A 24,000-nucleotide genomic window follows, 5' to 3' on the forward strand; every position below is an offset into this window, starting at 1 on the left:
AGAATATATATGTGTACGTGTGCATGAGCATACATGTGCACATACATACAGACAAACACACTCAGACATATACACACACAATACTAACTCACACACCAAAAAATGCTTATAGCACTACACCACCACCACCACCACCACCACCAGCACACACATACACACAACCTCACACCACATACACACATGCAACCAGCCAAGCAGCACCACTACCGACACCCCACCATTAAGTACCCCTGATCTCCCACCCCTGGCCCCTACCAGTAGCACAGATCAGGAATTCTCATCAAGCCCTTCTCTGAAGTGCTAAACCCATGTGGAACCCCCTTCCCTCAAACTGAGAAAAATATAAACTTTAAACATCTTCTTGATTGCTTTGTAAACAACAGATCTTGGCTGACAATGTGTCTATGGAAAACTCATTTGGGGTAGGAAGTGGGTAGGTCCTCATCAGAGCATTCGTATGTAGGCTAAACTTCTATATCGGACGGACGCAGTGAACAGATGAAGGCATTTGGCAAACAGTCTAGCTGAGCATCATCATCATCATAAGGACCCCCCTCCTCTTGCTATGCTAGCAAGAATGGGACAAAAATATCTTCAGGGCAGTATTCAACCATACAGCAAGATGAAGGCAGGCTTGTGTAGTGAAGAAGTTCACTTCTGAATTGTGTGGTTTCAGGTACAGTCCCAATGCATGGCATCTGAGACAATTGTCTTCTATTATATACAATGCTGGAACAACCAGTCTTGTGAAAGGATTTGGTACAGGGAAACTGAAAGAAGCTTGTTGTAACTGTATCATCATCATCATCATTTAATATCAGTTTCCCATGCTGGCATGAGTTAGACAGCTTGACAGGAACTGGCAATGCCAGAGGCCACAACACATTCCATGGTCTGTTTTTGGCTTGGTTTCTACAACTAGATGCCCTTCCTAATGCCAACCAATTTACAAAGTGGACTGGGTGCTTTTATGTGGCACCAGCACTGGGGAGGTCTGCTTTGGCATGATTACTATGGCTGGATGTCCTTCCTAATGTCAGTCACTTTACAGAGTGGACTGGGTGCTTTTTTATGTGGCATAATCACAAGTGCCTTTTACGTGTCACCAGCACCCACACCAGTACTCTTTTACATGGCATGTAAGCATGCTTATGTAGTTAAGACATTTGCTTCCCAATCAGATGGTCTCAGGTTCAATCCCACTGCATGTCATCTTAGGCAAATACACACACACAGAGGTTGTCTTCTCAATGTTTACAAGGATTCAATGTTTCCTAAATATAATTCTAGATTTCTAAACTAAATGCCAGCCTTAATGTAAATAAATAATAAACAGATTCTGATAAAGTAGGGAAACAGTTTAACCCAGGAGAGAGAAATACCAAAGTCTTACTATTCCAAGAATCTTGCCAAAATTATAAGACTATACAATAATATTACAGAAATATTAGACTAATTCCTCATCTAGATATTTTGGAAGCTGTAAATAGAGCAGGAGTGATGTAGCAGGCATGGCTGTGGGGGTAAAGAAGTTTGCTTTTCAGCTATGTGGTTTTGGGTTCAGTCCTACTGCATGGCATTTGAGGAAAGTGTCTTCTACAATAGCTCTGGGCTAACAAATACCTCAAATGCCATGCAGTAGGACTGAACCCAAAACCACATGGCTGAAAAGCAAACTTCTTTACCTCCACAGCCATGCCTGCTACATCACTCCTGCTCTATTTACAGCTTCCAAAATATCTAGATGAGGAATTAGTCTAATATTTCTGTAATATTATTGTATAGTCTTATAATTTTGGCAAGATTCTTGGAATAGTAAGACTTTGGTATTTCTCTCTCCTGGGTTAAACTGTTTCCCTACTTTATCAGAGTCTGTTTATTATTTATTTACATTAAGGCTGGCATTTGGTTTATATATATATATCTTTTACTGGTTTCAGTTATTTGAGTGTGGCCATGCTGAGGCACCACCATGAAGGGTTTTAGTTGAACAAATCAACCCCAGGACTTTTTTTTCAAGTCTAGTACTCATTGTATTGGTTGTTTTTGCTGAATTGCTAAGTTATGGAGATGTAAAGACAAAAAGACACACACACACACACACACACATATATATATATATACATAAATGATGAGCTTCTTTCAGTATCCATGTACCAAATCCACTCACAAGGCTTTGTAGAAGATACTTGCCCAAGATCTACACAGTGGGATTGATCCTGGGATCAAGTAGTTTGGAAGGAAGCTTCTTACCACACAGCCATGCCTGTGTGTGTGTGTGTGTGTGTGTGTGTGTGTGTGTGTATATATATATATATATATATATATATATATATATATATATATATATATATATATATATATATATATATATATACTCTTTTATGAAAGCTGCAAAATCTTCCTGCTCATTGGGCAGTAGTGGTAATTAAAGCATATTGCCCTGCCTTCAGTATTCAAATACTGTTTTTCTCCAGCTTGTGCTAACTCATGTATATGTGTGCGTGAGTGTACATGGTTGTGTGTGTGTACATTTATATACATTTGTTTTGACATCACTTGGTGGTCGTAAATGAGCATCACTGTTATTCAAGCAATGCTATTCACTTACAATCTTCCACGATAAACATGTCTGGAAGTATTACTTTGCCTAGAAGCAGGTCAAGATTGGTGATAAGAAGGGCATCCGGTGATAGAAAGTCTGCCTTGACAAATTCCATCTCATCCATTGTAAACAATGAAAAGTGGACCTTAAATTATGATAATGATGCTGCTGTTGCTGTTGCTGATGGTGATAACTCACACACTTGGTTTAAAATTTGTGAAAGTAGTGAATGTCTTTGGAATCTTTTGCAAGAGTAATATAATCAGAAACTAGTAGCAACAGTGGAACTACTTAAGGAATCTGAAATGGTTTATGCCAAAAGTATTAAATACATTGACAAAAATATATCTGTCTCAGAGGAATTATCGTTAATATTAATCATTGAAACAGACTATTAAAGCTCATCTCTTGCAATGTGGCTAATAGTTATAGCATGAAAGAATGTAATTGTATTAATGACATAAAAGATTTAAACTAATTCCCCGTCTAGCAAACTGTGGAGGATGTTTAAGATAACAGAGATGGTGGTCACCAGAGTTTGGTTAATTAAGAACTGCAGAAGTAACGAATGTCTTATTAAAGCCTTGGCATGAATGATTTGAATATCAGAAACAAATAAATTAGTACCATGATTGTTACTTATGCAAAACTTCAAGTTATTCATGTCAATTTAGGAAGATTACAGTTTTAAGGCAGATTAAACCAAGTCACTGTCTAGCTATGGACATAGGTGTAGACGAGGCTGAGTGGTAAGAACCTTGCTTTCCAACCACAAGGTTCTGGGTTCTGTCTCACTGTGTGGCACCTTGGGCAAGTGTCTTCTACTATAGCCTCAGGCCGACCAAAGCCTTGTGAGTAGATTTGGTAGGCTGAAACTGAATGAAGCCCATCATGTGTATGTGTGTGTAGTGGTTGGCATTAGGAAGGGCATCCAGTTGTAGAAACACTGCCAGATCAGACTGGAGCCTGGTGCAGCCCCCTGGGTTCCCAGACCCCAGTCGAACCGTCCAGCCCATGCTAGCATGGAAAACGGACGTTAAATGATGATATATATATAGTTATATAGGTGCAGGCGTGACTGTGTGGTAAGAAGCTTGTTTTCCAATTGCATGCGAGTAGATTTAGTAGATGGAAACTGAAAGAGGCTTGTTGTGTGTATATATAAATATATATATATATATATATATATATATATATTTATATATATATATATGTATATACGTATATATATATATATGTATGTATGTATGTATGTATGTATGTATGTATTTATATATGTATCTGTATGTGTGTGTGTGTGTGTGTGTGTGTGTGTGTGTGTGTGTGTGTATGTCTCCTGCTGGTGCTTGATAACTGGTGCTTGGTGTGTTTACATCCCTGTAACTAAGCGATTCAGCAAAATAGACTGATAGCATAAGTACTAGGCTTTAAAAAAAGTCCTGGAGTCAATCTGTTTGACTAAAACCCTTCAAGGTAGTGCTCCAGCATGGCTGCAATCAGGTGACTGAAACGAGTGAAAGATAAAAGCCATGCTTTTTGTTTTATTAGCAAAATCTGCAGAAAGAAGCAGAGGCCGTAGCATGGGCAGGTCTTTTGAGATTGGTGAGATTCGTGTTACTATAACAGTTCCTAACTGTTGCTAGTCAACAACTGCAGAAAAGAAATAACAGGGGGACAACTTCTGAAAGAGGAAGGATTAGGTGTAGTGATTGATGAAAGAAGACAAGTCATTAAAAATATAACAATGCATCAAGAATATAATTATGCAATTTTAAACATATTTCAGAGAACTCATCCCACCAAGAAACAGCTGTAGTAGAGCTCCTGCTTGTTTCCACTATTCTAACGGACAGATGCTGGTGAGCTAAACAAGAATTGGAAAGTGACCTACTGCTATGGATGCCAAAGCATGGTCATACCTGAACATGAAGATTTCCCTCAACTAATGCAGGACTGACATGGATGGTGTGTGTGGGTTTAAAATGTTTGAGCAAGCTCAACCAGATGATGAGATTGTGATGATGATACAAAAATGGCTGTCCATGCATCAACCAAGTAAAGAGTTCTCTTGTAGTGCTTGTGCAAATCAATCGATTTCAATGCAATGTTGTTAGTGACTGGATCCTGTATGGAAATATTAAAAGAATATGGAATTGATTACATACTTCAGGCATTGGATCCCCTTCGGGTGGCAGACATTCTAACTGTGTTGTGTCTTCTACTTTCACGAAGGTGCTAATGGGTTCACGATAAAATCTTTTCTTTAGATCTAGACCGAGAAAAGAAGAAAATGGAGTAAACAAAGATTTTAAGGTCACAAAATGAGATTTCAGTCTCTATTTCTCTTACACACAGAGAAAGTAAAAGTATAATTGAAGAGTTAGGTTATCTAAGAATCACAAAAGTCAATGTCTTTTTAAATCCTAGGCAAGAATAATAGGAGTCATAATCATTAATGCTGAAATTAGATCACAGTTTCAAAGGGAGATTAAACCAATTCACCACGGAGCTACATTGGAGGTCGTAATCCCTTTATCCAAAAGTTGACAAACTTTTGTCATTCACAAAATTTCAATGGTGGTTCCAGAAATGTCAAAGGGGGTTCCAGAAATTGTAAGCTGGAAAGTACAGCCTAGATGATGAGATTCATCCAGGAAGACCTGTAGGGATTGTACTTATCCTTAGAGCAAATTTTGAAGAGTCCAGTTCAATTTTAACAGTTATTTTTTCAACGCTATAATGGAAGTGACAAAGGAGCATTTTCAGTATATTTTGCTTTATGAGTTCAATAAAGGCAACAATGAAGAAGATGAAATATCACTAAGCGTTTCATCCAGCCTGATAACAAGTCTGCCAGCTCACTGTCTTAAAATAATAATAATAATCATAACATATACTCCAGACATGTACAGATCTTTAGGATCTTTTTTAAAACGGGGGCCACATTTTTCATTTACGAAACACTTTGAAACTTGGAACACTGGTAGAATGTGTCATATAAAACATCTTTTTCTCTTAGTCTTCTTAAAAAAAAAAAGAAATCTATAACTTATTCCATGTTAAAGTTGTCGTATTTCTGTAATTTCAACCAATCACTGACGTCCATTCAGCCGATATACATTAAGTGCCGACTACATAAACAAACGATTCTGAAACAATTAACCCTAACCCTAACCCTAACCCTAGGGTTAGGGTTAGGGTTAGGGTTAGGGTTAAAGCAAATTTAAAATGAAAAAAGCAAATAAAACGAAGGTATGGAGATTAAATACGCTTTACATCGCTTAATCAGCCAGAGGAGTAAATGTAAACAACTGAATACTTGTCAGTGATTGGTTGAAATTATTGAAATAAGACAATTTTTTACATGAAATAAATTCGAATACAAAAATATTTTTCTGTTCTATAACACAAAATAGATAAGTATACGAAGTTTGAAAGTCTTTCGGTACCAAAAACACTACGTAAAACATTAATGAAAAATGTGGCCCCCGTTTTAAAATAGATCCGATCTTTATATAGTTTAGCAGGGTTTACTTACAGGACTTCCGGATAATACCTTCCTTGCTGATTACTGCTGTGCCTGGTGCTGTCTTTGACTTCCTGTTCCAAGCATGGCAGTTACATGAGTAATCATCTTTGCCAAAATAGGCCTCCACCTCCTCACGGGGTACTTCAATGCTGGTGATCAAGTACTTGTCCCCGCTTTTTGGGTCTGTCACCTCCACTTTGGACATGCTGCGTAAAGGCACCACCTGTCCACTGCACTTGAATTGCACGTCAGTGGCACCCTTCACATGACAGCTGACCAGTGCCGGCTTGTGCCTCAGCACGTAGTAGACATCATCCGGCTGTTTGATAATGACAGGCAGGTCACTGGCTGCGCTGCTTCCAGTTCCTGTGTTGCTGCCACCACCGCCTGTTCCTCCATCACCGCCCCCTCCTTGACCGGCAGCCATTGGAATGAAAACACCTGAAAAGATAAAAAATAAAATAATAATGAGATTAAGGGGTTAGTAAGGAGCATAGGGCTGGTTTGCCTGGTTTCTCTGGCATATATATTCCTCCCTGGATGGGACGCTAGTCCATCACAGGATTGCTCATTCTTACTAGCTGTGTGGACTGAAGCAACATGAAATGATGAAGTACACAATGCAATGTGAAATGAAGTGTTTTGTTCAAGGACACAATGTGTTGTCCAGTCCAGGAATCAAAACCACAATCTTATGACCATGAGTCCAACACCCTGACCACTAAGCCATGCACCTCCACAATGAGATTAACAAACAATATTAATATAATTATTGCAACATCATTTGTCTTCTACAAGTTTACAAGTCCTTGTTGTAGGGTTAGGGTTTTTGTATTTACAATAACCCTGAGGTCTACATCAATGAAGGGTGATGTCCTCCTATACTGGACAGATCAAATGATGGAAACCAGACTAATATGGATGACCTCTTCCCAGAGGTAGAAATGGGTTGGCATAGGGCCAACAAACCTACTTAGAAATAAAGCAGAATTACATAAGCATTGATGACAATTCAAAACCAAGACTGGGAAATGAAACCCTTCTCTTGAAAAACAACCTAGAGTGAGAATCGTTGTCATTTAACGTCCGCTTTCCATGCTAGCATGGGTTGGACGATTTGACTGAGGATTGGTGAAACCAGATGGCTACACCAGGCTCCAATCTGATTTGGCAGAGTTTCTACAGCTGGATGCCCTTCCTAATGCCAACCACTCAGAGAGTGTAGTGGGTGCTTTTACGTGCCACCCGCACAAAGGCCAGTCAGGCGGTACTGGCAATGGCCACGCTCATCTCGCTCGAGAAACCTCATGTGTCACCCGCACAAGAGCCAGCCCAGGTGGCACCGGCAGTGATCTCGCTCGAAAGATTTCATGTGTCGCCCGCACATGAGCCAGTCCAGGGGCACTGGCAACGATCTCGCTCGAAAGATTTCATGTGTCGCCCGCACATGAGCCAGTCCAGGGGCACTGGCAACAATCTCGCTCGAAAGATTTCATGTGTCGCCCGCACATGAGCCAGTCCAGGGGCACTGGCAACAATCTCGCTCGAAAGATTTCATGTGTCGCCCGCACATGAGCCAGTCCAGGGGCACTGGCAACGATCCCGCTCGAAAGATTTCATGTGTCGCCCGCACATGAGCCTGATGGAGAAAAATTGCCAATGTTCTCTGCTCAATAGGAAGCAAAGGGTTTAAGAAGGGGAAGAGTTTGGGGGAAGGAGACAAGGCTGATGAAAATATGCAAAATTACAAAAGCATTGATGAAAATTCAAAACCAGGATCTGGGAGAGGAAGGTTTCCTTCAGGGAAACATGTGAGGAGGGATATTGAGGTAGAGCTGAAAATGGCAGGGATCCAAATGGAGAGAGGCAGAAAAGACAGTTCAGAGTTGAGGACTGTGGAAAGAAGTCTTTGCTAGCCTCTGTTCCAGAGGGAGTGAAGGGCTTAAGAGAAACAGTGTGGGGGAAAAGAGACAAACCCGATAAAAAAAAAGGAAAATTACACAAGTATCAATGACAATTCAAAAGAATAAAGTGTGGAGGAGGAAGGCCTTACCTCAGGGAAACATATGTGAGGTGGGATATTGAGGTAGAGCTGAAAAAGCAGGGACCCAACTGGAGAAAAGCCGAAATGACAACCCAAAGTCAAGGACTGGGGAGGAAAGCTACTGATGACTAGTGCCTCATAGGAACAGAAGGAACAACAGAGTTGCTATGGAAACGACTTTTGATAGAGGGGCCACTGATTGCAAATATCAAAGTAATTAAAAGTATACTAATGATCTCAACATTGGAATTAATGACACAGTAGTGTCACAGGCAACAATTAAGGGGCCAAGAAAAATAATAAAATAATTACGATGACTTGTATTGAGTAGAGTGATTGTAATTAAGTGCTTAATTCATTTATTCTTTTGTTAATTAGTTTGGTTTAATTAACTAAAACGCAACTAGTGTTGCTAAACTAATGAATGAACATTGGATGGTGAAGAGGCAGTTGTGGTGGTGGTGGTGGTGGTGGTGGTGGTGCTGGTGATAGCCTATAGATGGTAGTAGTGGTCACATGGACGATGATGATGATGATGATGATAGTGATGGGAGAGAGGGTTATGATGGTAATGATAGTGATGATGGTGGTGGTAATAGTTATGCTAATGGGAATGATAATGATGGTGGCATGGCAGTGCTGGTGATAATGATGATGGTGGTGTGGAGGTGATACTTGTAGTGGTCAGGATGATGACGATAATAGTGGTTAAGGTAATGATGGTGTCTATGATAACTGTAGCGATGTTGATGATAGTGGTCATACTGATAGTGATGACGGCCTTGATAAAAGTAGTGATGACGGGGTGAGGATGATGATGCTTATGATGATTAAATATATTTGCCTTGAGTGTTTTACACAAGGAACATATATACACCCCAACAACAGCACACACAGAGCACCAGGAGGATGTACCCCCAGGCATGGCGCCAATCTATCTGAGGTGAGAGTGAGGGATATAACAAGAATGCATCTAGAACATTTTGTTAGGGAAGGGGACTTAGGATGGATTCATTTGTATGCTTCTGTCTATAAATTTTAGTTAAGACACCTTGATATGAATAACTAGTTGTACATTCATACACACACAGGGGTTGGATAAAATAATGGGAACACCTTAAAATTTCAAACAAATTCATTTTAATATGGGGTAGGACCACCTTTGGCAGTAATTACAGCTTGAATTCTAAGAGGTATGGACTCATAAGGAATTTTTGTCCATTCTTCAGCTAAAACAGTCTTCAGTTCTTATAGTGACGATAGTGGAGGATATTGACACCTTGCTTGTTCTTCTAAAATGCACCATACATTTTCAATAATATTGAGATGTGGGGACTGTAGTGGCCAGATAAGATGTTCAACTTCACTAGAATGTTCCTCGTGCCATTCGGTAACAACTTTAGCTGTGTGAATTGGTGCATTATCATCCTGAAAAATTGCATTTCCCTCCGGAAACAGTTCTGCAACCATAGGATGAATTTGATTAGATACAATGCTTAAATAGTCTTGACTATTAATTCTGCCATGAAGTGAAACCATTGGGCTGGTGGATTTCCAAGATATAGCCCCCCAGATCATCACAGATCCTCCACCATGTTTAACAGTTGGAAGAAGGTAGTCTGGGTCAAATGCTTCTTTTGGCTGTCTCCACATGCATACTTGGCCGGTGGTCAGAAATAAGGTAAAGGATGACTTGTCTGAGAATATAACATTCTCCCACTGCTCTAGGGACCAATCCTGTAGGTTTTTACTCCACTCTAAACGCTTTGCAACGTTTGTTTTTGAAAGTAGTGGTTTTCTGATTGTAGCCCTCCCGTGAAATTCAGCTTTGTGCAGCTCCCAGCAAACAGTTTTTGTGGAAACTAGGTTCTTGAGATGGTCTTTAAGCTCTGCAGTAATTTTAGGAGCTGTACTTTTGTGATCCTTTCTAACAATTCTCATAAGAGACCGACAGTCCCTATCGGAAAGTTTTGGTTTTCTTCTAGAGTTTTGTTTCGACGAGAGGTTTTCCCTCTTTCTCAAAGGCTATCATTACTTTCGAGACAGTACTTCTTGATATACCAAACATTTCGGCTGTTATCGTTACGCTAGCGCCTGCCATACGAGCACCAACAATTTGACCTCTTTCAAAGTCCAATAGATCTGTCATTTTAATGAATTTTAATTACCTTTTTCTGATGATATCTGAGAAGAAACAGCAATTTTTGCAAAGGATATTAAGCAACACTAATAATAAATCAAAAACCTAAAAATAAACAAGCTTTTGACGGTTTTATAGATATTTCAAAATTATGATGCTAGGTGTTTCCATTATTTTGTCCAACCCCTGTATATATAATAATGTATATACTACACATACATTTACGCTTACATATCCTATAAATACAAACACACACACATATATCATCATCATCATTTAACATTGGTTTTTCCATGCTGGCATTGGTTGGACAGTATGACAGGAGCTGGCAAGGCCAGGGGATACTGCATAGTCTGTTTTGGCTTCATTTCTACAGTTGGATGCCTCCCTAATGTCAACCACTTTATGGAGTGTACTGGGTGCTTTTTGTGTGCCACTATCCTCAGAACTTTTAACGTGGCACCAGGTGCCAGTGCTTTCTACATGGCACCAGCATCAATGCTTTTAACATGGCATCATCACCAATGCTTTTAACATGGCACCTTGGTTCCCCTGAACTGGCTCATGTGCAGGCGACACATGAAATCTTTCGAGTGAGATCGTTGCCAGTGCTCCTGGACTGGCTCTTGTGCGGGTGACACAAGAAATTTTTCGAGCGAGACCATTGCCAGTGCCCCTGGACTGGCTCTTGTGCGGGGCCGTTGTAGGATTTTCGAGCGAGATCGTTGCTGGTTCGCCTGGACTGGCTCATGTGTGGGCGACACACAATTTTTTTTTTTGTGCGGGTGGCACATGAAATGCACCATTTTGAGCGTGGCCGTTGCCAGTACCGCCTGACTGGCCTTCGTGCGGGTGACACGTAAAAGCACCCACTACACTCTCTGAGTGGTTGGCGTTAGGAAGGGCATCCAGCTAAAGAAACTCTGCCAAATCAGATTGGAGCCTGGTGTAGCCATCTGGTTTCACCAGTCCTCAGTCAAATCGTCCAACCCATGCTAGCATGGAAAGCGGACGTTAAACGACGATGACGGCGACGATATATATATATATATATATATATATATATATATATATTACATATATCTTTTATATTTTACTTGTTTCAGTCATTAGGCTGTGACCATATTGGGGCACCACATTGCAGGGTTAAACAATCATTTGGGCTTCGATGGTATTTATTCTACCAGCGACTTTTGCAGAATTGCCAAGTTATGGTAGGGGACAAAAACACACACACACGGTTCAAAATTGTACAAAAGACAGAGATAGGAGAGAGAACAACACACAAAGTGTATTAGTTTGATGCTGAGGGAAAATGGAAAAGTCTTTGATGTCTCAAGCTTAGGGTCTTCTACACAAAGGTATGAGAGAAAGGAGGAGAGAAAACAAATAGAGAGAGGAAAAATGAAACAGAGAGAGATAAAGGCATGTCTGGATTAATGAAAAACCTATACACATTTCTTTAATGTGTTTTGGCTTTAAGGCTGTGGATATGTTTGGGCAGTGCCAGTCTCATCACCTTTTTAATTGTCCTTATTTGGCTGGCTTTTGACGAATGAGGGAGTTTGTGACTGCTGCCCTCATTTCAGCTTTTTGCTCTGATATAGGTTCATCTGGGATCTTAGGCAACAGCTGGTCAGAGTGCTTCTTGCAAATATCTACAATGGGGTACCTTGCCTGGAAACAAATGAGGGTCGACAAAGGAAGGCATTCAGCTGTAGAAAATATGCCTTAACAAATTCCACTTAATCCTTACAAGCACCATGGAAAAGTGGAGTGGTTATCCAATCACATGGTTTTGGGTTCAGTCTCATTGCATGGCACCTTGTGTAAGTACCTCCTCTTATAATCTTGATCTGACCAGAGCCTTGTGAGTGGGTTTGATGGAAGCAAACTAAAAGAAGTCCATTGTACAAGGAGTCCCAGAATTAACTATTTCAGTGAAATTGGACAATTTTTATTAAAAACTCACTTTTAGTTATGTTTATCAGGTTTAGTGTGTTAATAGTGTATGAACTTTTAATTTTGTTTATGATTTTATTCTTATTTTTCTAATTGTATTTTCATTCCTGCTAGATCCTGCTTATCTGCTCCCAATTGCCTGTTTTTCAAATTGATTGCAATCATGTTCTCTACTTCCATCCACAAAATAGAGAAATAATTTAGATGAACTTAAGGAACGTATCCAGTTAGCAGTGCTTCAAAAGGTGTTTTGCAACGCTAAGGATAGATTTGAAATTTTGAAAGAATACAGATGGAGCACATGCTCAAATTTTGAATAAAGTTTTGACGTAAGATTTATAAACCTATTTGTTTTGGTGCGTGTGTGTGTACATATATATATATATATATATATATATATATATATATATATATATATATATGATAAGAAATTCATAAATAATGTATGATAAAAAGACATTGGAAACCTACAGAATATTCCCCTTAGCAGAGGAAGTAAAATTTTCATTGGGATAAATATAATGTGTATGTATATGTATGTGTGTGTGTATATGTATGTGTGTATATATATATATATATATATATATATATATATATACGAACGGACCCTGAAACCCGGGTCCGTTCATGCTACAGATCATGATGGGAGGGATAACTTCCCTTGGCAAACAGGACACAGTAGTGTGTCGATAAGCCAGCTGGAGGAGATGTCCTCCTGGGGCTAAAAGCAACAGTAGCATCCACCCCTAGGGGTCAGCCACACTTAAGTGGCAATATACTACACTTTATCGTGCAGTTACTGTTAATACTTCATTTAGAGAATTAACATTGCTTGTTTTCATCTTTTCGATATCAGTGAAGAATTTCACTGGAAAAGTAGATATAAGATTGCCAAGATTTTATCTCTCTCATCAAAGATCAGTGGCTATTGGACGCTGACGAAGGGAAATAACCCTGAAATCCGGATCCGTTCGTACTACAGATCATGATGGGAGGGATAACTTCCCTTGGCAAACAGGACACAGTAGTGTGTCAATAAGCCAGCTGGAGGAGATGTCCTCCTGGGGCTAAAAGCAACAGTAACATCCACCCCTAGGGGTCAGCCACACTTAAGTGGCAATATACTACACTTTATCGTGCAGTTACTGTTAATACTTCATTTAGAGAATTAACATTGCTTATATATATATATATATATATATATATATATATATATATATATATATCTTTATAGATAGATAGATAGATAGACAGATAGATATGTACCTAAATCAGTGCAGGACCAGGGTATTGACACCAGTGATGATACCCCTTTCCAAGCACACATTACCAAGATGGTGACAAAGTGCAGATGGCTGGCTGGATCCTGAGAACCTTCTGAACCAGAGAGAAAGAAATCATAATGGTCCTCTGGAGGACATTTGTCCTCAGCTGCCTTGACTACTGCCCCCAACTATGGTCACTTCACAATGTAAAATTAACAGTGCACCTCAAAGTAATCCGGTGAAGCTCCACAAAGATCGTCTCATTGCAACTGCTCAGCTACTGGGAATGGCTGAAACAGCTAAGACTCTACTCCCTGAAGAGAAGGCGGGAGAGATATGCAGTAAAATACATCTGGAAGATATTGGAAGGGATTGTGCCAAATTTTGGCATTGAAAGCTATACAAATGCTAGAATAGGTTGCCACTGCACTGTGCCAAAGATCCAAATAATGCCATCAGGCTTCAGGACTAGTTACTGCAATAACCTGGGTTTCAAGGGACCACAGCTTTTTAATATTCTCTCAAAGAGCCTGAGGGACCTACACAAAGTGGATGTAGGTGTTTTCAAAACAAAACTGGATCTCTTCCTGTCGAGAGTCCCAGATGAATCTACCTTGCAAGCAGGTTGGGCAAATGAGGGCAGTGACATCAAACTCCCTTAATCACCAAGTGGCACATATCAGACGAGGCTCTCAATAATAACAACGTAGCAAAACGATGGCCATGAGTTTAAATCAGTTGCCATGCTTGACCGCATGTGGCCACAAGTTTTTTTTTATTCTCTCTCCGTTTAATTTCTCTTATTGTTGAAGCGTGTAGGCTCGAAACAATACTTTTACACCTTCCCTAGCGTCAAACTAATACACTTGCTTGTTGTTCATACACCTGTCTTCGTCTTTTGTCTTTCTGTAAACTTCAACTATCATCATCATCATCATCATCATCATCATCATCGTTTAACGTCCGCTTTCCATGCCAGCATGGGTTGGACGATTTGACTGAGGACTGGCAAGCCAGAAGGCTGCACCAGGCTCCAATCTGATCTGGCAGAGTTTCTACAGCTGGATGCCCTTCCTAACGCCAACCACTCAGAGAGTGTAGTGGGTGCTTTTACGTGTCACCCGCACGAGTGTGTGTGTGTGTGTGTATTCCTGTCCATCTTTTTGTTTTTCCTCTCTGTATCGACTAATCTGTCTGGATGTTTTATTGTCATCTGTTGCATTCTTGTTCCTTTCTTGGGATTTATATATACATATAGCAGCGTATAGACACTTTTGCTCACCTCGTAAGTTCGTATCTAAATTTTGTAAGAATCTTTTACTCTTTCCTTTAGTCCTCCTCATACTTCTTTTTCTTTCCTCTTTTCTTTTTCTTGCTCCCCCTCTCTCACATTTCTTGGCCATCTCTTTCATTAATCTCCCTACTTTTCCTCATTCATCTCCCTTGTACCTTCTCTATGTCCCTTTGATTTTCTCTCTTTCTCGTTCTCCCCCTAATTCTTCAATCCCTTTGCCCCCTACCTCTCTCCTTTTTCTTCCAAGTGATTGGTGTTTGGCCAAGCATGATCTTTCTTTCTTGGCTCCACTGCTGACCGTGAAGCATCTCTCATATTCCTGTCTCATGACTTTCATCTCTCATATTCCTTCCTCAAGGCTTTCACTCTACACAAGACAGCTCAACTTGATTCGTTTCTATTAATCAAAAGAAACCTGTTGTAATTTTCTTATTGTTTGTATTTGTAACTGTGTAACATTTTCTCCTGGTTTTTTTTTTTGTCTTTCATATATATACATATATATATATATATATATATATATATATATATATATATATAGGAAAATGAAAAAAAGCCAGAATGCTGAACTAGAAGCATAATTTAATAAAGATTTTTTCTAACCGGTTTTCATTGCGATGAAGCAAATTATCAAGAAGAAGGAGAATGAAAATGTTTTTTTTACAAAGAAGTACAAAAAAGTACAAAAAAGTACTTCTTTGTAAAAAAACATTTTCATTCTCCTTCCTTTTGTACTTTTTTGTACTTCTTTGTAAAAAAACATTTTCATTCTCCTTCTTCTTGATAATTTGCTTCATCGCAATGAAAACCGGTTAGAAAAAATCTTTATTAAATTATGCTTCCAGTTCAGCATTCTGGCTTTTTTTTCATTTTCCTATTATTTCTCCACGTGCGGTTAACACAACCCCACTATTTACTGACTTATATATATATATATATATATATATATATATATATATATATATATATATATATATAAAATATATAGTTTTAGGGAAAATAACCAATTTTCAAGAACTCATCGCTGAAAATCCACTATCACATATAGAAACATTAATAATTAAAAGCACAATAAATGAGTATAATATAAAGTAAAGTAAATATGATGAACTACAGGGAGCGACTGAAGGCACTAGGTATCTACTCCCTGGAGTGCAGGCGGGAGAGATATGTAACAATATACATATGGAAAATACTGGAAGGACTGGTGCCGAACTTTGGCATCAAGTACTTCAGGAATGCCCGCACGGGTTGCCACTGCATGGTGCCAAAGGTGCCGTCCACTGCATCTCACATAAGAACGAGATACTGCAGCAGCCTCGGTTTCAGAGGACCTCAGCTCTTCAATGCCCTACCAAAACATTTGAGAGACCTGCAAGACATGGATGTGGAGGTCTTCACGACAAAACTTGACGCTTTCCTCTCCACGATACCAGATGAACCAATGGCTCGAAATGAGACACAGTTTAGGGCAGTGATGTCAAATTCTCTTATACACCAGATGTGCCATCAAAACTCTTGATTGGACTATATCAGGTGGAGGAGAAAAGCCATGCAAGGAACGTGAAGAGAGCACAGCATAAAGACGGAAAATCACGGTGGTGCTCCAACATGACCACAGCCACTTGGCTGAAACCCATAAATAAATAAATGAATAAATAAATAAATAAATATATATATATATATATATATATATATATATATATATATATATATATATATATATATATATATATATGTATGTATGTATGTATGTGTGTGTTTGTCCCCCCAACATCACTTGACAACCGATGCTGGTGTGTTTATATCTCCGTAACTTAGCAGTTCGGCAAAAGAGGCTGATAGAATAAGTACTAGGCTTACAAAGAATAAGACCTGGGGTCGATTTGCTCGACTAAAAGCAGTGCTCCAGCATGGCCACAGTCAAATGACTGAAACAAGTAAAAGAGTAAAAGAGTAAAGAATAATATATATATATATATATATATATATATATAATACAAAATGGGACAAGAATGCAAGACATCCGGACAGTTAGGTTATACAGAAACGGGACAACAAAACATCCAGATAGACGATACATACATATATTCATATATATATATATATATATATATGTGGATAGACATACATATATATGGATTATATATATATATATATGGATATACATATATATATGGATTATCCACAAACACACATATCCATATATATATATATATATATATATATATATTTATTTATTTATTTATTTATTTATTTATGTGTTTCAGCTAAGTGGCTGCGGTCATGCTGGTGCACCACATATACATACATACATGCATATCCATATATCCTCAAATATATATATATATATATATATATATATATATATATCCGTATATATCCATATATATATGTATATATCCCTATATATATATATGTGTATATATCCCTATATATATGTGTATATATGTATATATCCATATGTTATATATATATATCCACTTAATATATATCCATATATATATATATATATATATATATATATATATATATTCACATTCATATCAGTAAAAAACCTGTATGTATATACATATATATAAAACCATATACATTTCTGTAAAACCATATTCCTGCATGTAGACTAATGCATCTACACACATATTTTGATAATCCTCCTCCCTTAATGCTACAACATCCAACATTGCCCCAGATTTCTCAGCATCCATCTCCCCCTCCCCCCACCTGCCCCATCAGACAACTCCTCCCCTCATTTTTCTCTTTCTGTCCTTCCCAACCCCTCCCCGACCTATAACCAACAAACCTCTTAATCAATTTAGATTTCTGTGTCTCATAATTTCTCATTATAAACAACCACTGCCACCCCCCCACCCCCACCAACCACCACCGTACACATCTAGCACAAGGTAACATACCATCACAACTATCACACAACATTGTCCTCACCACCACCACCACCACCACCACCACCACCACAATCATAATGTTGCCTCCAACACATACACAACCACCACCACCACTCCCGTACTGGTACCAGTCATCTCTAAATCTATTGACAACAGCGACAACAAACAACAAACTTTCCACTCACTGTAGTTAATTTCCTGAATATTTCTTAGGGGGTGGGCATAGGGAAGGGCGCAGCAGTCTCTGATGGTGGTGGTAGGGTGGGGTGGGTGAACATATATATATATTATTGATAGACATTGCCCCCTTTCCTCACACACCCCTTTGTGTGCAAAGCAGACTCATATTTTGATGGTAGACAGGCAGACAGAAAATACATTGATGAATAGATATATAGAGAGAGGGAAAGAGAAATCGATGGGGAGAGTGGTGGGAGACAGAGAGACAAAGGTAGGTAGAGAGATGGATAGATAAATAAGGGGAAAGACAGATAGACACACATCGAGGGAAAGAGAGATAAGTAGAAGATTGCTTGAAAGAGATAAATAAGGAGACAAACACACACACACACACATCCCACTTTCTAAGGACCACCCAACACCACCTCCATCGCCTTTCAGCTCTTCATTTCAATATTTCACCATTGATTTTTTTCATGCTGCACTCTTATGCAACTGGAGACACAAAATGCATAGGTTGTGGTGGTGGTGGTATTGGTGATAGTAGTGGATGTGGTATGCTGTAGTAGTTACTGCTGTTGTCCAGTCCCAGTTCATAGGTCAGCCATTATCAAGTTGACCTATAATTAAAGACATTCCATCCTGTCTGTTTTCCTATATAAAGCCAATTCAATATCCAAAGTGTCTCCAGTTCAAGATGGGCAGGTTTTCTAAGGGAGATTTGGCTGCTATTTCCAACAGATCTAGTATTGGTCCATACATACATACATATATATATATATATATATATATATATATATACACATATGTAAGACAGTTGAGTACGATTTGAGGGAGATTTGGTTGCTATTTCTTCCAGGTTCAGCTACTGTGTAAAGGTCTCCTTCATTAGCTCATACATACATCTTGAGAGAAAAGCTGAACATTAGAAGCATCAGTTGTGGCGTGCAAGAGAGACGATTGCGCTGGTATGGACATGTGGTGAGAATGGAGGAGGATAGCTGCGTGAAAAAGTGCCACACCCTAACAGTTGAGGGAACCCGTGGAAGAGGTAGGCCCAGGAAGACCTGGGCTGAGGTGGTGAGGCAAGACCTTCGTACATTGGGCCTCACCGAGGCGATGACTACGGACCGAGACCTTTGGAAATGGGCTGTGCGTGAGAAGACCCGGCAAGCCAAGTAAGATCGTTGCCAGTGCCCCTGGACTGGTTCTTGTGCGGGTGGCACATGAGATGCACCATTTTGAGCGTGGCCGTTGCCAGTACCGCCTGACTGGCTCCTGTAGGATTTTCGAGCGAGATCGTTGCCAGTGCCCCTGGACTGGCTTGTGCGGGTGGCACATAAAAGACACCATTTCGAGCGTGGCCGTTTTCGTGCGGGTGACACGTAAAAGCACCCACTACACTCTCTGAGTGGTTGGCGTTAGGAAGGGCATCCAGCTGTAGAAACTCTGCCAAATCAGACTGGAGCCTGGTGTTGCCATCCGGTTTCACCAGTCCTCAGTCAAATCGTCCAACCCATGCTAGCATGGAAAGCGGACGTTAAACGATGATGATGATGATGATGATACATATGAGGTGGTATCAAGAGGTTCCTGGACTGTAGTTAAGTTTAATAATAAAAAATAAAAAAACTTATTTGCCTAGGTTTTAACTTCTCTTTCAAAATAGTCACCTTAAACAGCAATACACACTGGTCTCAACTTTCTGTCACCTTTGCAATCTGGCTTGGAAGTTGTTTTCCATAAGCAAGTTGAAGACCCACGATTTGCTCTGGAGCTCAACAATGATGTTAAAACAGTGACCTTTGAGCTCCATTTTCATCTTGGAGAAGAGATAGAAGTCTGCAGGTGCTGAAGCGACACCCTGTTACTTTTGCCAAGAAACTCATGAGTGAGGAAAGATCAGTGAAGAATCCAATTCTTCGTGCTTCACGGATCTGGTCACTTTCACTGAATCTCCTCTCTCAAATGCTTCAAAACATTGCAGTAGAACTCTCCATTGATAGTCTGGCCCTGAGGGATGAATTCTCAATGCACAATACCATATTTCCAGAGATGAGACTCATGGCAGGTCTTCCAGGGATGTTCTTCCACTTTTGAAGTGTTTGTGCCACTTGAAATATTGTGTATGAGCCATTGACTCATCACTTTGAACTTACTGAAGCATGCCCAATGTCTCTGTAGCAGACGTCCCAAGCATAATTTCACATAGGCTCTTTGTTCCAATTTCCTGTCCAAGACAAAATCACAGCATACATGTGATCACAAAAACTCAAATTTCACAACTTGCAAAGTAAACACAGCAATGTCATTCAACACACTGCCCCATGAAGGTTACTGCTAGCTCTCACTGTACATGCAATCATGGTATGCTACAAAACTAGTCCAGGAACTTGGCTCATACACACATATAAATATACATAGTGTAATTTGAAGGAGATTTGGCTGCTATTTCTACCACGTCTAGCTACCATGTAGAATCTCCCTCATTGACTCATACATACATATATACATACATAAGACAGTAGGGTGTGATTTGAGGGAGATTTGGCTGCTATTTCTACCAGGTAGAGATCTCCTTCATTGACTGTATACATAAAGCTGTAAGATGTGATTTTAGGGAGATCTGGAAATATACTCCAGCAGTAACCATCCTAACTTTATTCACACAAATTGTATCTAAGGACTACATTATCTAATGTATAATATAATAGTATTAGTGGCTATAGCTGTAATTGTTGTTTAGCCCCAGGTCAATCCTGATCCAGTAAACCTATGAACAAAGATGTTCTGGCTATGGCCATGCCATCTTTTATTCAAGCATAGTGTATCTAGGACTATGTTATCTAACGTACGGTATATAAGTTAGTATTAATGGCTACAGTTGTAGTTTAACCTCAGGTCATCTTTTATTCCGGCATAGTGTATCTAGGACTACATTATCTAATGTATAGTATAGTAGGTAGTATTAGTGGCTGTTGTGGTTGTTGTTTAACCCCAGGTCAACCTTTGATCCAGTAGAACTATGAGCAAAGTTGTTCCAACTATAACCATCCCATCTTTTATTCAGACATAGTGTATCTAGGACTACATTATCTTATGTATAGTACAGTAGCTAGTATTAGGGGCTATAGTTGTTGTTGTTTGGCTGTAGGTTAGTCCTGATCCAGACAGTCCTATGACAAAGAATATTCCAGCTGTGACCTCTTTGATGACAGTCGTTGTGGTATATGTGCTAGTGGTGTAGGTGGCAGTAGCAATGTTAGAAGAGCATGTGACTCCTCTCACCACTCACTAACATCACAACCACCACCATCATCATGTCATCACCACCATTACCACTACCACCACCACCTCTACAACTTTCTCTACTACCTGTAGCCACCCCCCCCCCCCCCACTACCACCTTCTCCCTCACCTACTTCCTTAACTTTCATTTCCCCCATCACAAAATTCATCCTTTACCTGAGCTTTCCCCACCCATCCAGCTGTTATTGTCTTCTGCAACAATATCATATGTTCTACGGAGAGAGAGAGACCAGGTTGTCATTCGATCTCACAACCTTACAATTCGCTTTATTTAAGCTGTTCGATATAATTAAGTGTGTAATTAAAAGATGTTCATTTATTCATACGAGACCAGTAGTTAGCAAGAAACCACATCAATGGTTACAGGTTTCTTAACGAGCTACTTACTGGTTCGTTGCTGTTCTGATGGTGATAAGTACGACAAGAGGAAGTATTTGATATGAGATGCAGATCTTTATCATATTTATTATTTAACGGAAGCTGAAGAATTCAAAAATGCTTCTGCAGCTTTCACATTTCTGATATTCCATGGATCGCAGCAACACTTAGTGACAAATTTGTACTTGTTTATAATAGGTCTATTTACCATGTAGAGCTCTCCTTCATTGGCTCATACATAAGTCAGTAGGGTGTGATTTGAGAGAGATTTGGCTGCTGTTTCTACCAGGTCTAGCTACCATGTAAAAGTCTCCCTCATTGACTCATACATACATATATACATAGATAAGACAGCAGGGTGTGATTTGAGGGAGATTTGGCTGCTATTTCTACCCAGTCTATCTACCATGTAAAGGTCTCCCTCATTGGCTCATGCATACATATCTACATACATAAGACAGTTGGGTGTGATTTGAGGGAGATTTGACTGCTATTTCTACCAGGTCTAGCTACCATGTAGATGTTTCCCTCATTAGCTCATACATACATATTATACATACATAAGACAGTTGGGTGTGATTTGAGGGAGATTTGGCTACTATTTCTACCAGGTCTAGCTACCATGTAGATGTTTCCCTCATTAGCTCATACATACATATTATACATACATAAGACAGTTGGGTGTGATTTGGGGGAGATTTGGCTACTATTTCTACCAGGTCTAGCTACCATGTAGATGTTTCCCTCATTAGCTCATACATACATATTATACATACATAAGACAGTTGGGTGTGATTTGAGGGAGATTTGGCTACTATTTCTACCAGGTCTAGCTACCATGTAGAGGTCTCCCTCATTGGCTCATGCATACATACATACATACATGCATACATACATACATAACAGGGTGTGATTTCAGAAAGATTTGGCTAAGATTTCTACAAGATCTAGCGATCAGGTTGGAACTTTTCTGCACCCCCACATTATCTATCTATCTATCTATCTATCTATCTCTTCTCACGGACGTGCTGTCACATCGGCTGCGAAGGTAAACGTTTATTTGACCTTTTATTGCCCATATTTTGTTGGAATTTTTGTATATAAGGTGTGTGAAGCACCAAACTTTCTTTTTATTGTGTTTTCAAGGTAGGAATTGGCCCTTTAGGGGCAGTTTCAACCTTTTTAAAATTATATATTTTCTTCTCGACATTGAAAAATGTCGAGAAACATAGTCATAGAACGCTGGACAGAAACTTTAATGAACGAACATTTTCCTAGACTTGAGACGCTAGGAGAACAAAAAAATAAATCATGCACGCGCACACACACCAAAACAATAACAGACATCGAGAAAAAGAATGAAGCAACAGATTCTAAAGTCAAAGCTGTCAACGTCATCGATACTGTTAAAAGCCCTGTCACCACCAACAACACCAACAACAAAAACAAAACTGTAACCAAGGTTACAAAACCATGCGTAAAAACCGTCACAAATATCTCTGATGTAAGCACCTTTGCTGCTGACGCCATCATCACCACCACCACCAACAACAACAACGATAACAACAACAACAAAAGTAGCAGCAGCAGCAGCAACAGTTCAACTCAACCTTTACTCTCTTCACAAACAGCAAGCGAAAGAGAGGAAGGAAAAATGAACAGAAGCCACAACACCACAACCACCACCACCACCACCAACAACAACAACAAAAACTTTGCAGACATGCTAAAACAAAAAAAAGAAACTTTACATTTTACAAACAAAGAACTTATAGAGACCAGGTCCCTTTTTTCTACGTCCGGACAAAATTTAATTTTACATACCCCAAAAGAAGTGAGAGAAGACGTGGAAAAAAGAACCATCATTTACAAAATAATAAGAAAAAGTAAAAAATTAACAAATCCAATTACAAAAACAGAAATTGAGAAATGTGCCAAAAAAATCATGAAAATTAAAGAATATATAAACTGGGGTTTGCAATTTAATACAGTACAATTTCGTTTCAATAATGAAGAAGAGGCGAAATTGTATAGTATGGAAGCCTTACAAAATGATGAACTAATCATGGTCCCATACTACATGGGACAGAGAGTGAGTAGAATAAAAATAAATAATGTCCCTCCGGAAATTGAGTCCAAGTGGATTACTTCGGCGATATGTTTTCATTTGAAAACAATAAATGTGTTAGAAACCACTGTTGTTCATAATAACAGCTGGACCGGAAAAAGCATTGAAATTTTGATCCAGATGGATCAAGATTCACTGGAAAAGTTGCCGAATGTGATTCACTTGGAAAATGGACAAAGCCTCTATGTGGTGGCGGAGGGTAAAAAACCGCTTTGCTACCTCTGCGGAAGCCAAGAACACCTAATTTCAAAGTGCGTTTT

General features: G+C 39.3%; 1 protein-coding gene across 7 annotated transcripts in view; it reads right to left on the minus strand.

Annotated features, from left to right (window-relative positions):
• LOC106869334 (netrin receptor UNC5C) overlaps nucleotides 1–24,000 on the minus strand; it is a 528,047-nt gene that overhangs the window by 116,581 nt on the left and 387,466 nt on the right. For all 7 annotated transcript variants that reach the window (XM_089345427.1, XM_089345430.1, XM_089345428.1 and 4 more), the window contains 2 exons: nucleotides 6,144–6,575; nucleotides 4,771–4,874 (listed from right to left, as the gene is read on the minus strand). In XM_089345427.1, the coding sequence (XP_089201553.1) occupies nucleotides 4,771–4,874; nucleotides 6,144–6,575 (536 nt within the window). The remainder of the gene's footprint in view (nucleotides 1–4,770; nucleotides 4,875–6,143; nucleotides 6,576–24,000) is intronic.

The sequence above is a fragment of the Octopus bimaculoides genome, chromosome 29, assembly GCF_046866305.1.
Source record: "Octopus bimaculoides isolate indiv1 chromosome 29, ASM4686630v1, whole genome shotgun sequence".
In the NCBI taxonomy this organism is placed as follows: domain Eukaryota; kingdom Metazoa; phylum Mollusca; class Cephalopoda; order Octopoda; family Octopodidae; genus Octopus; species Octopus bimaculoides.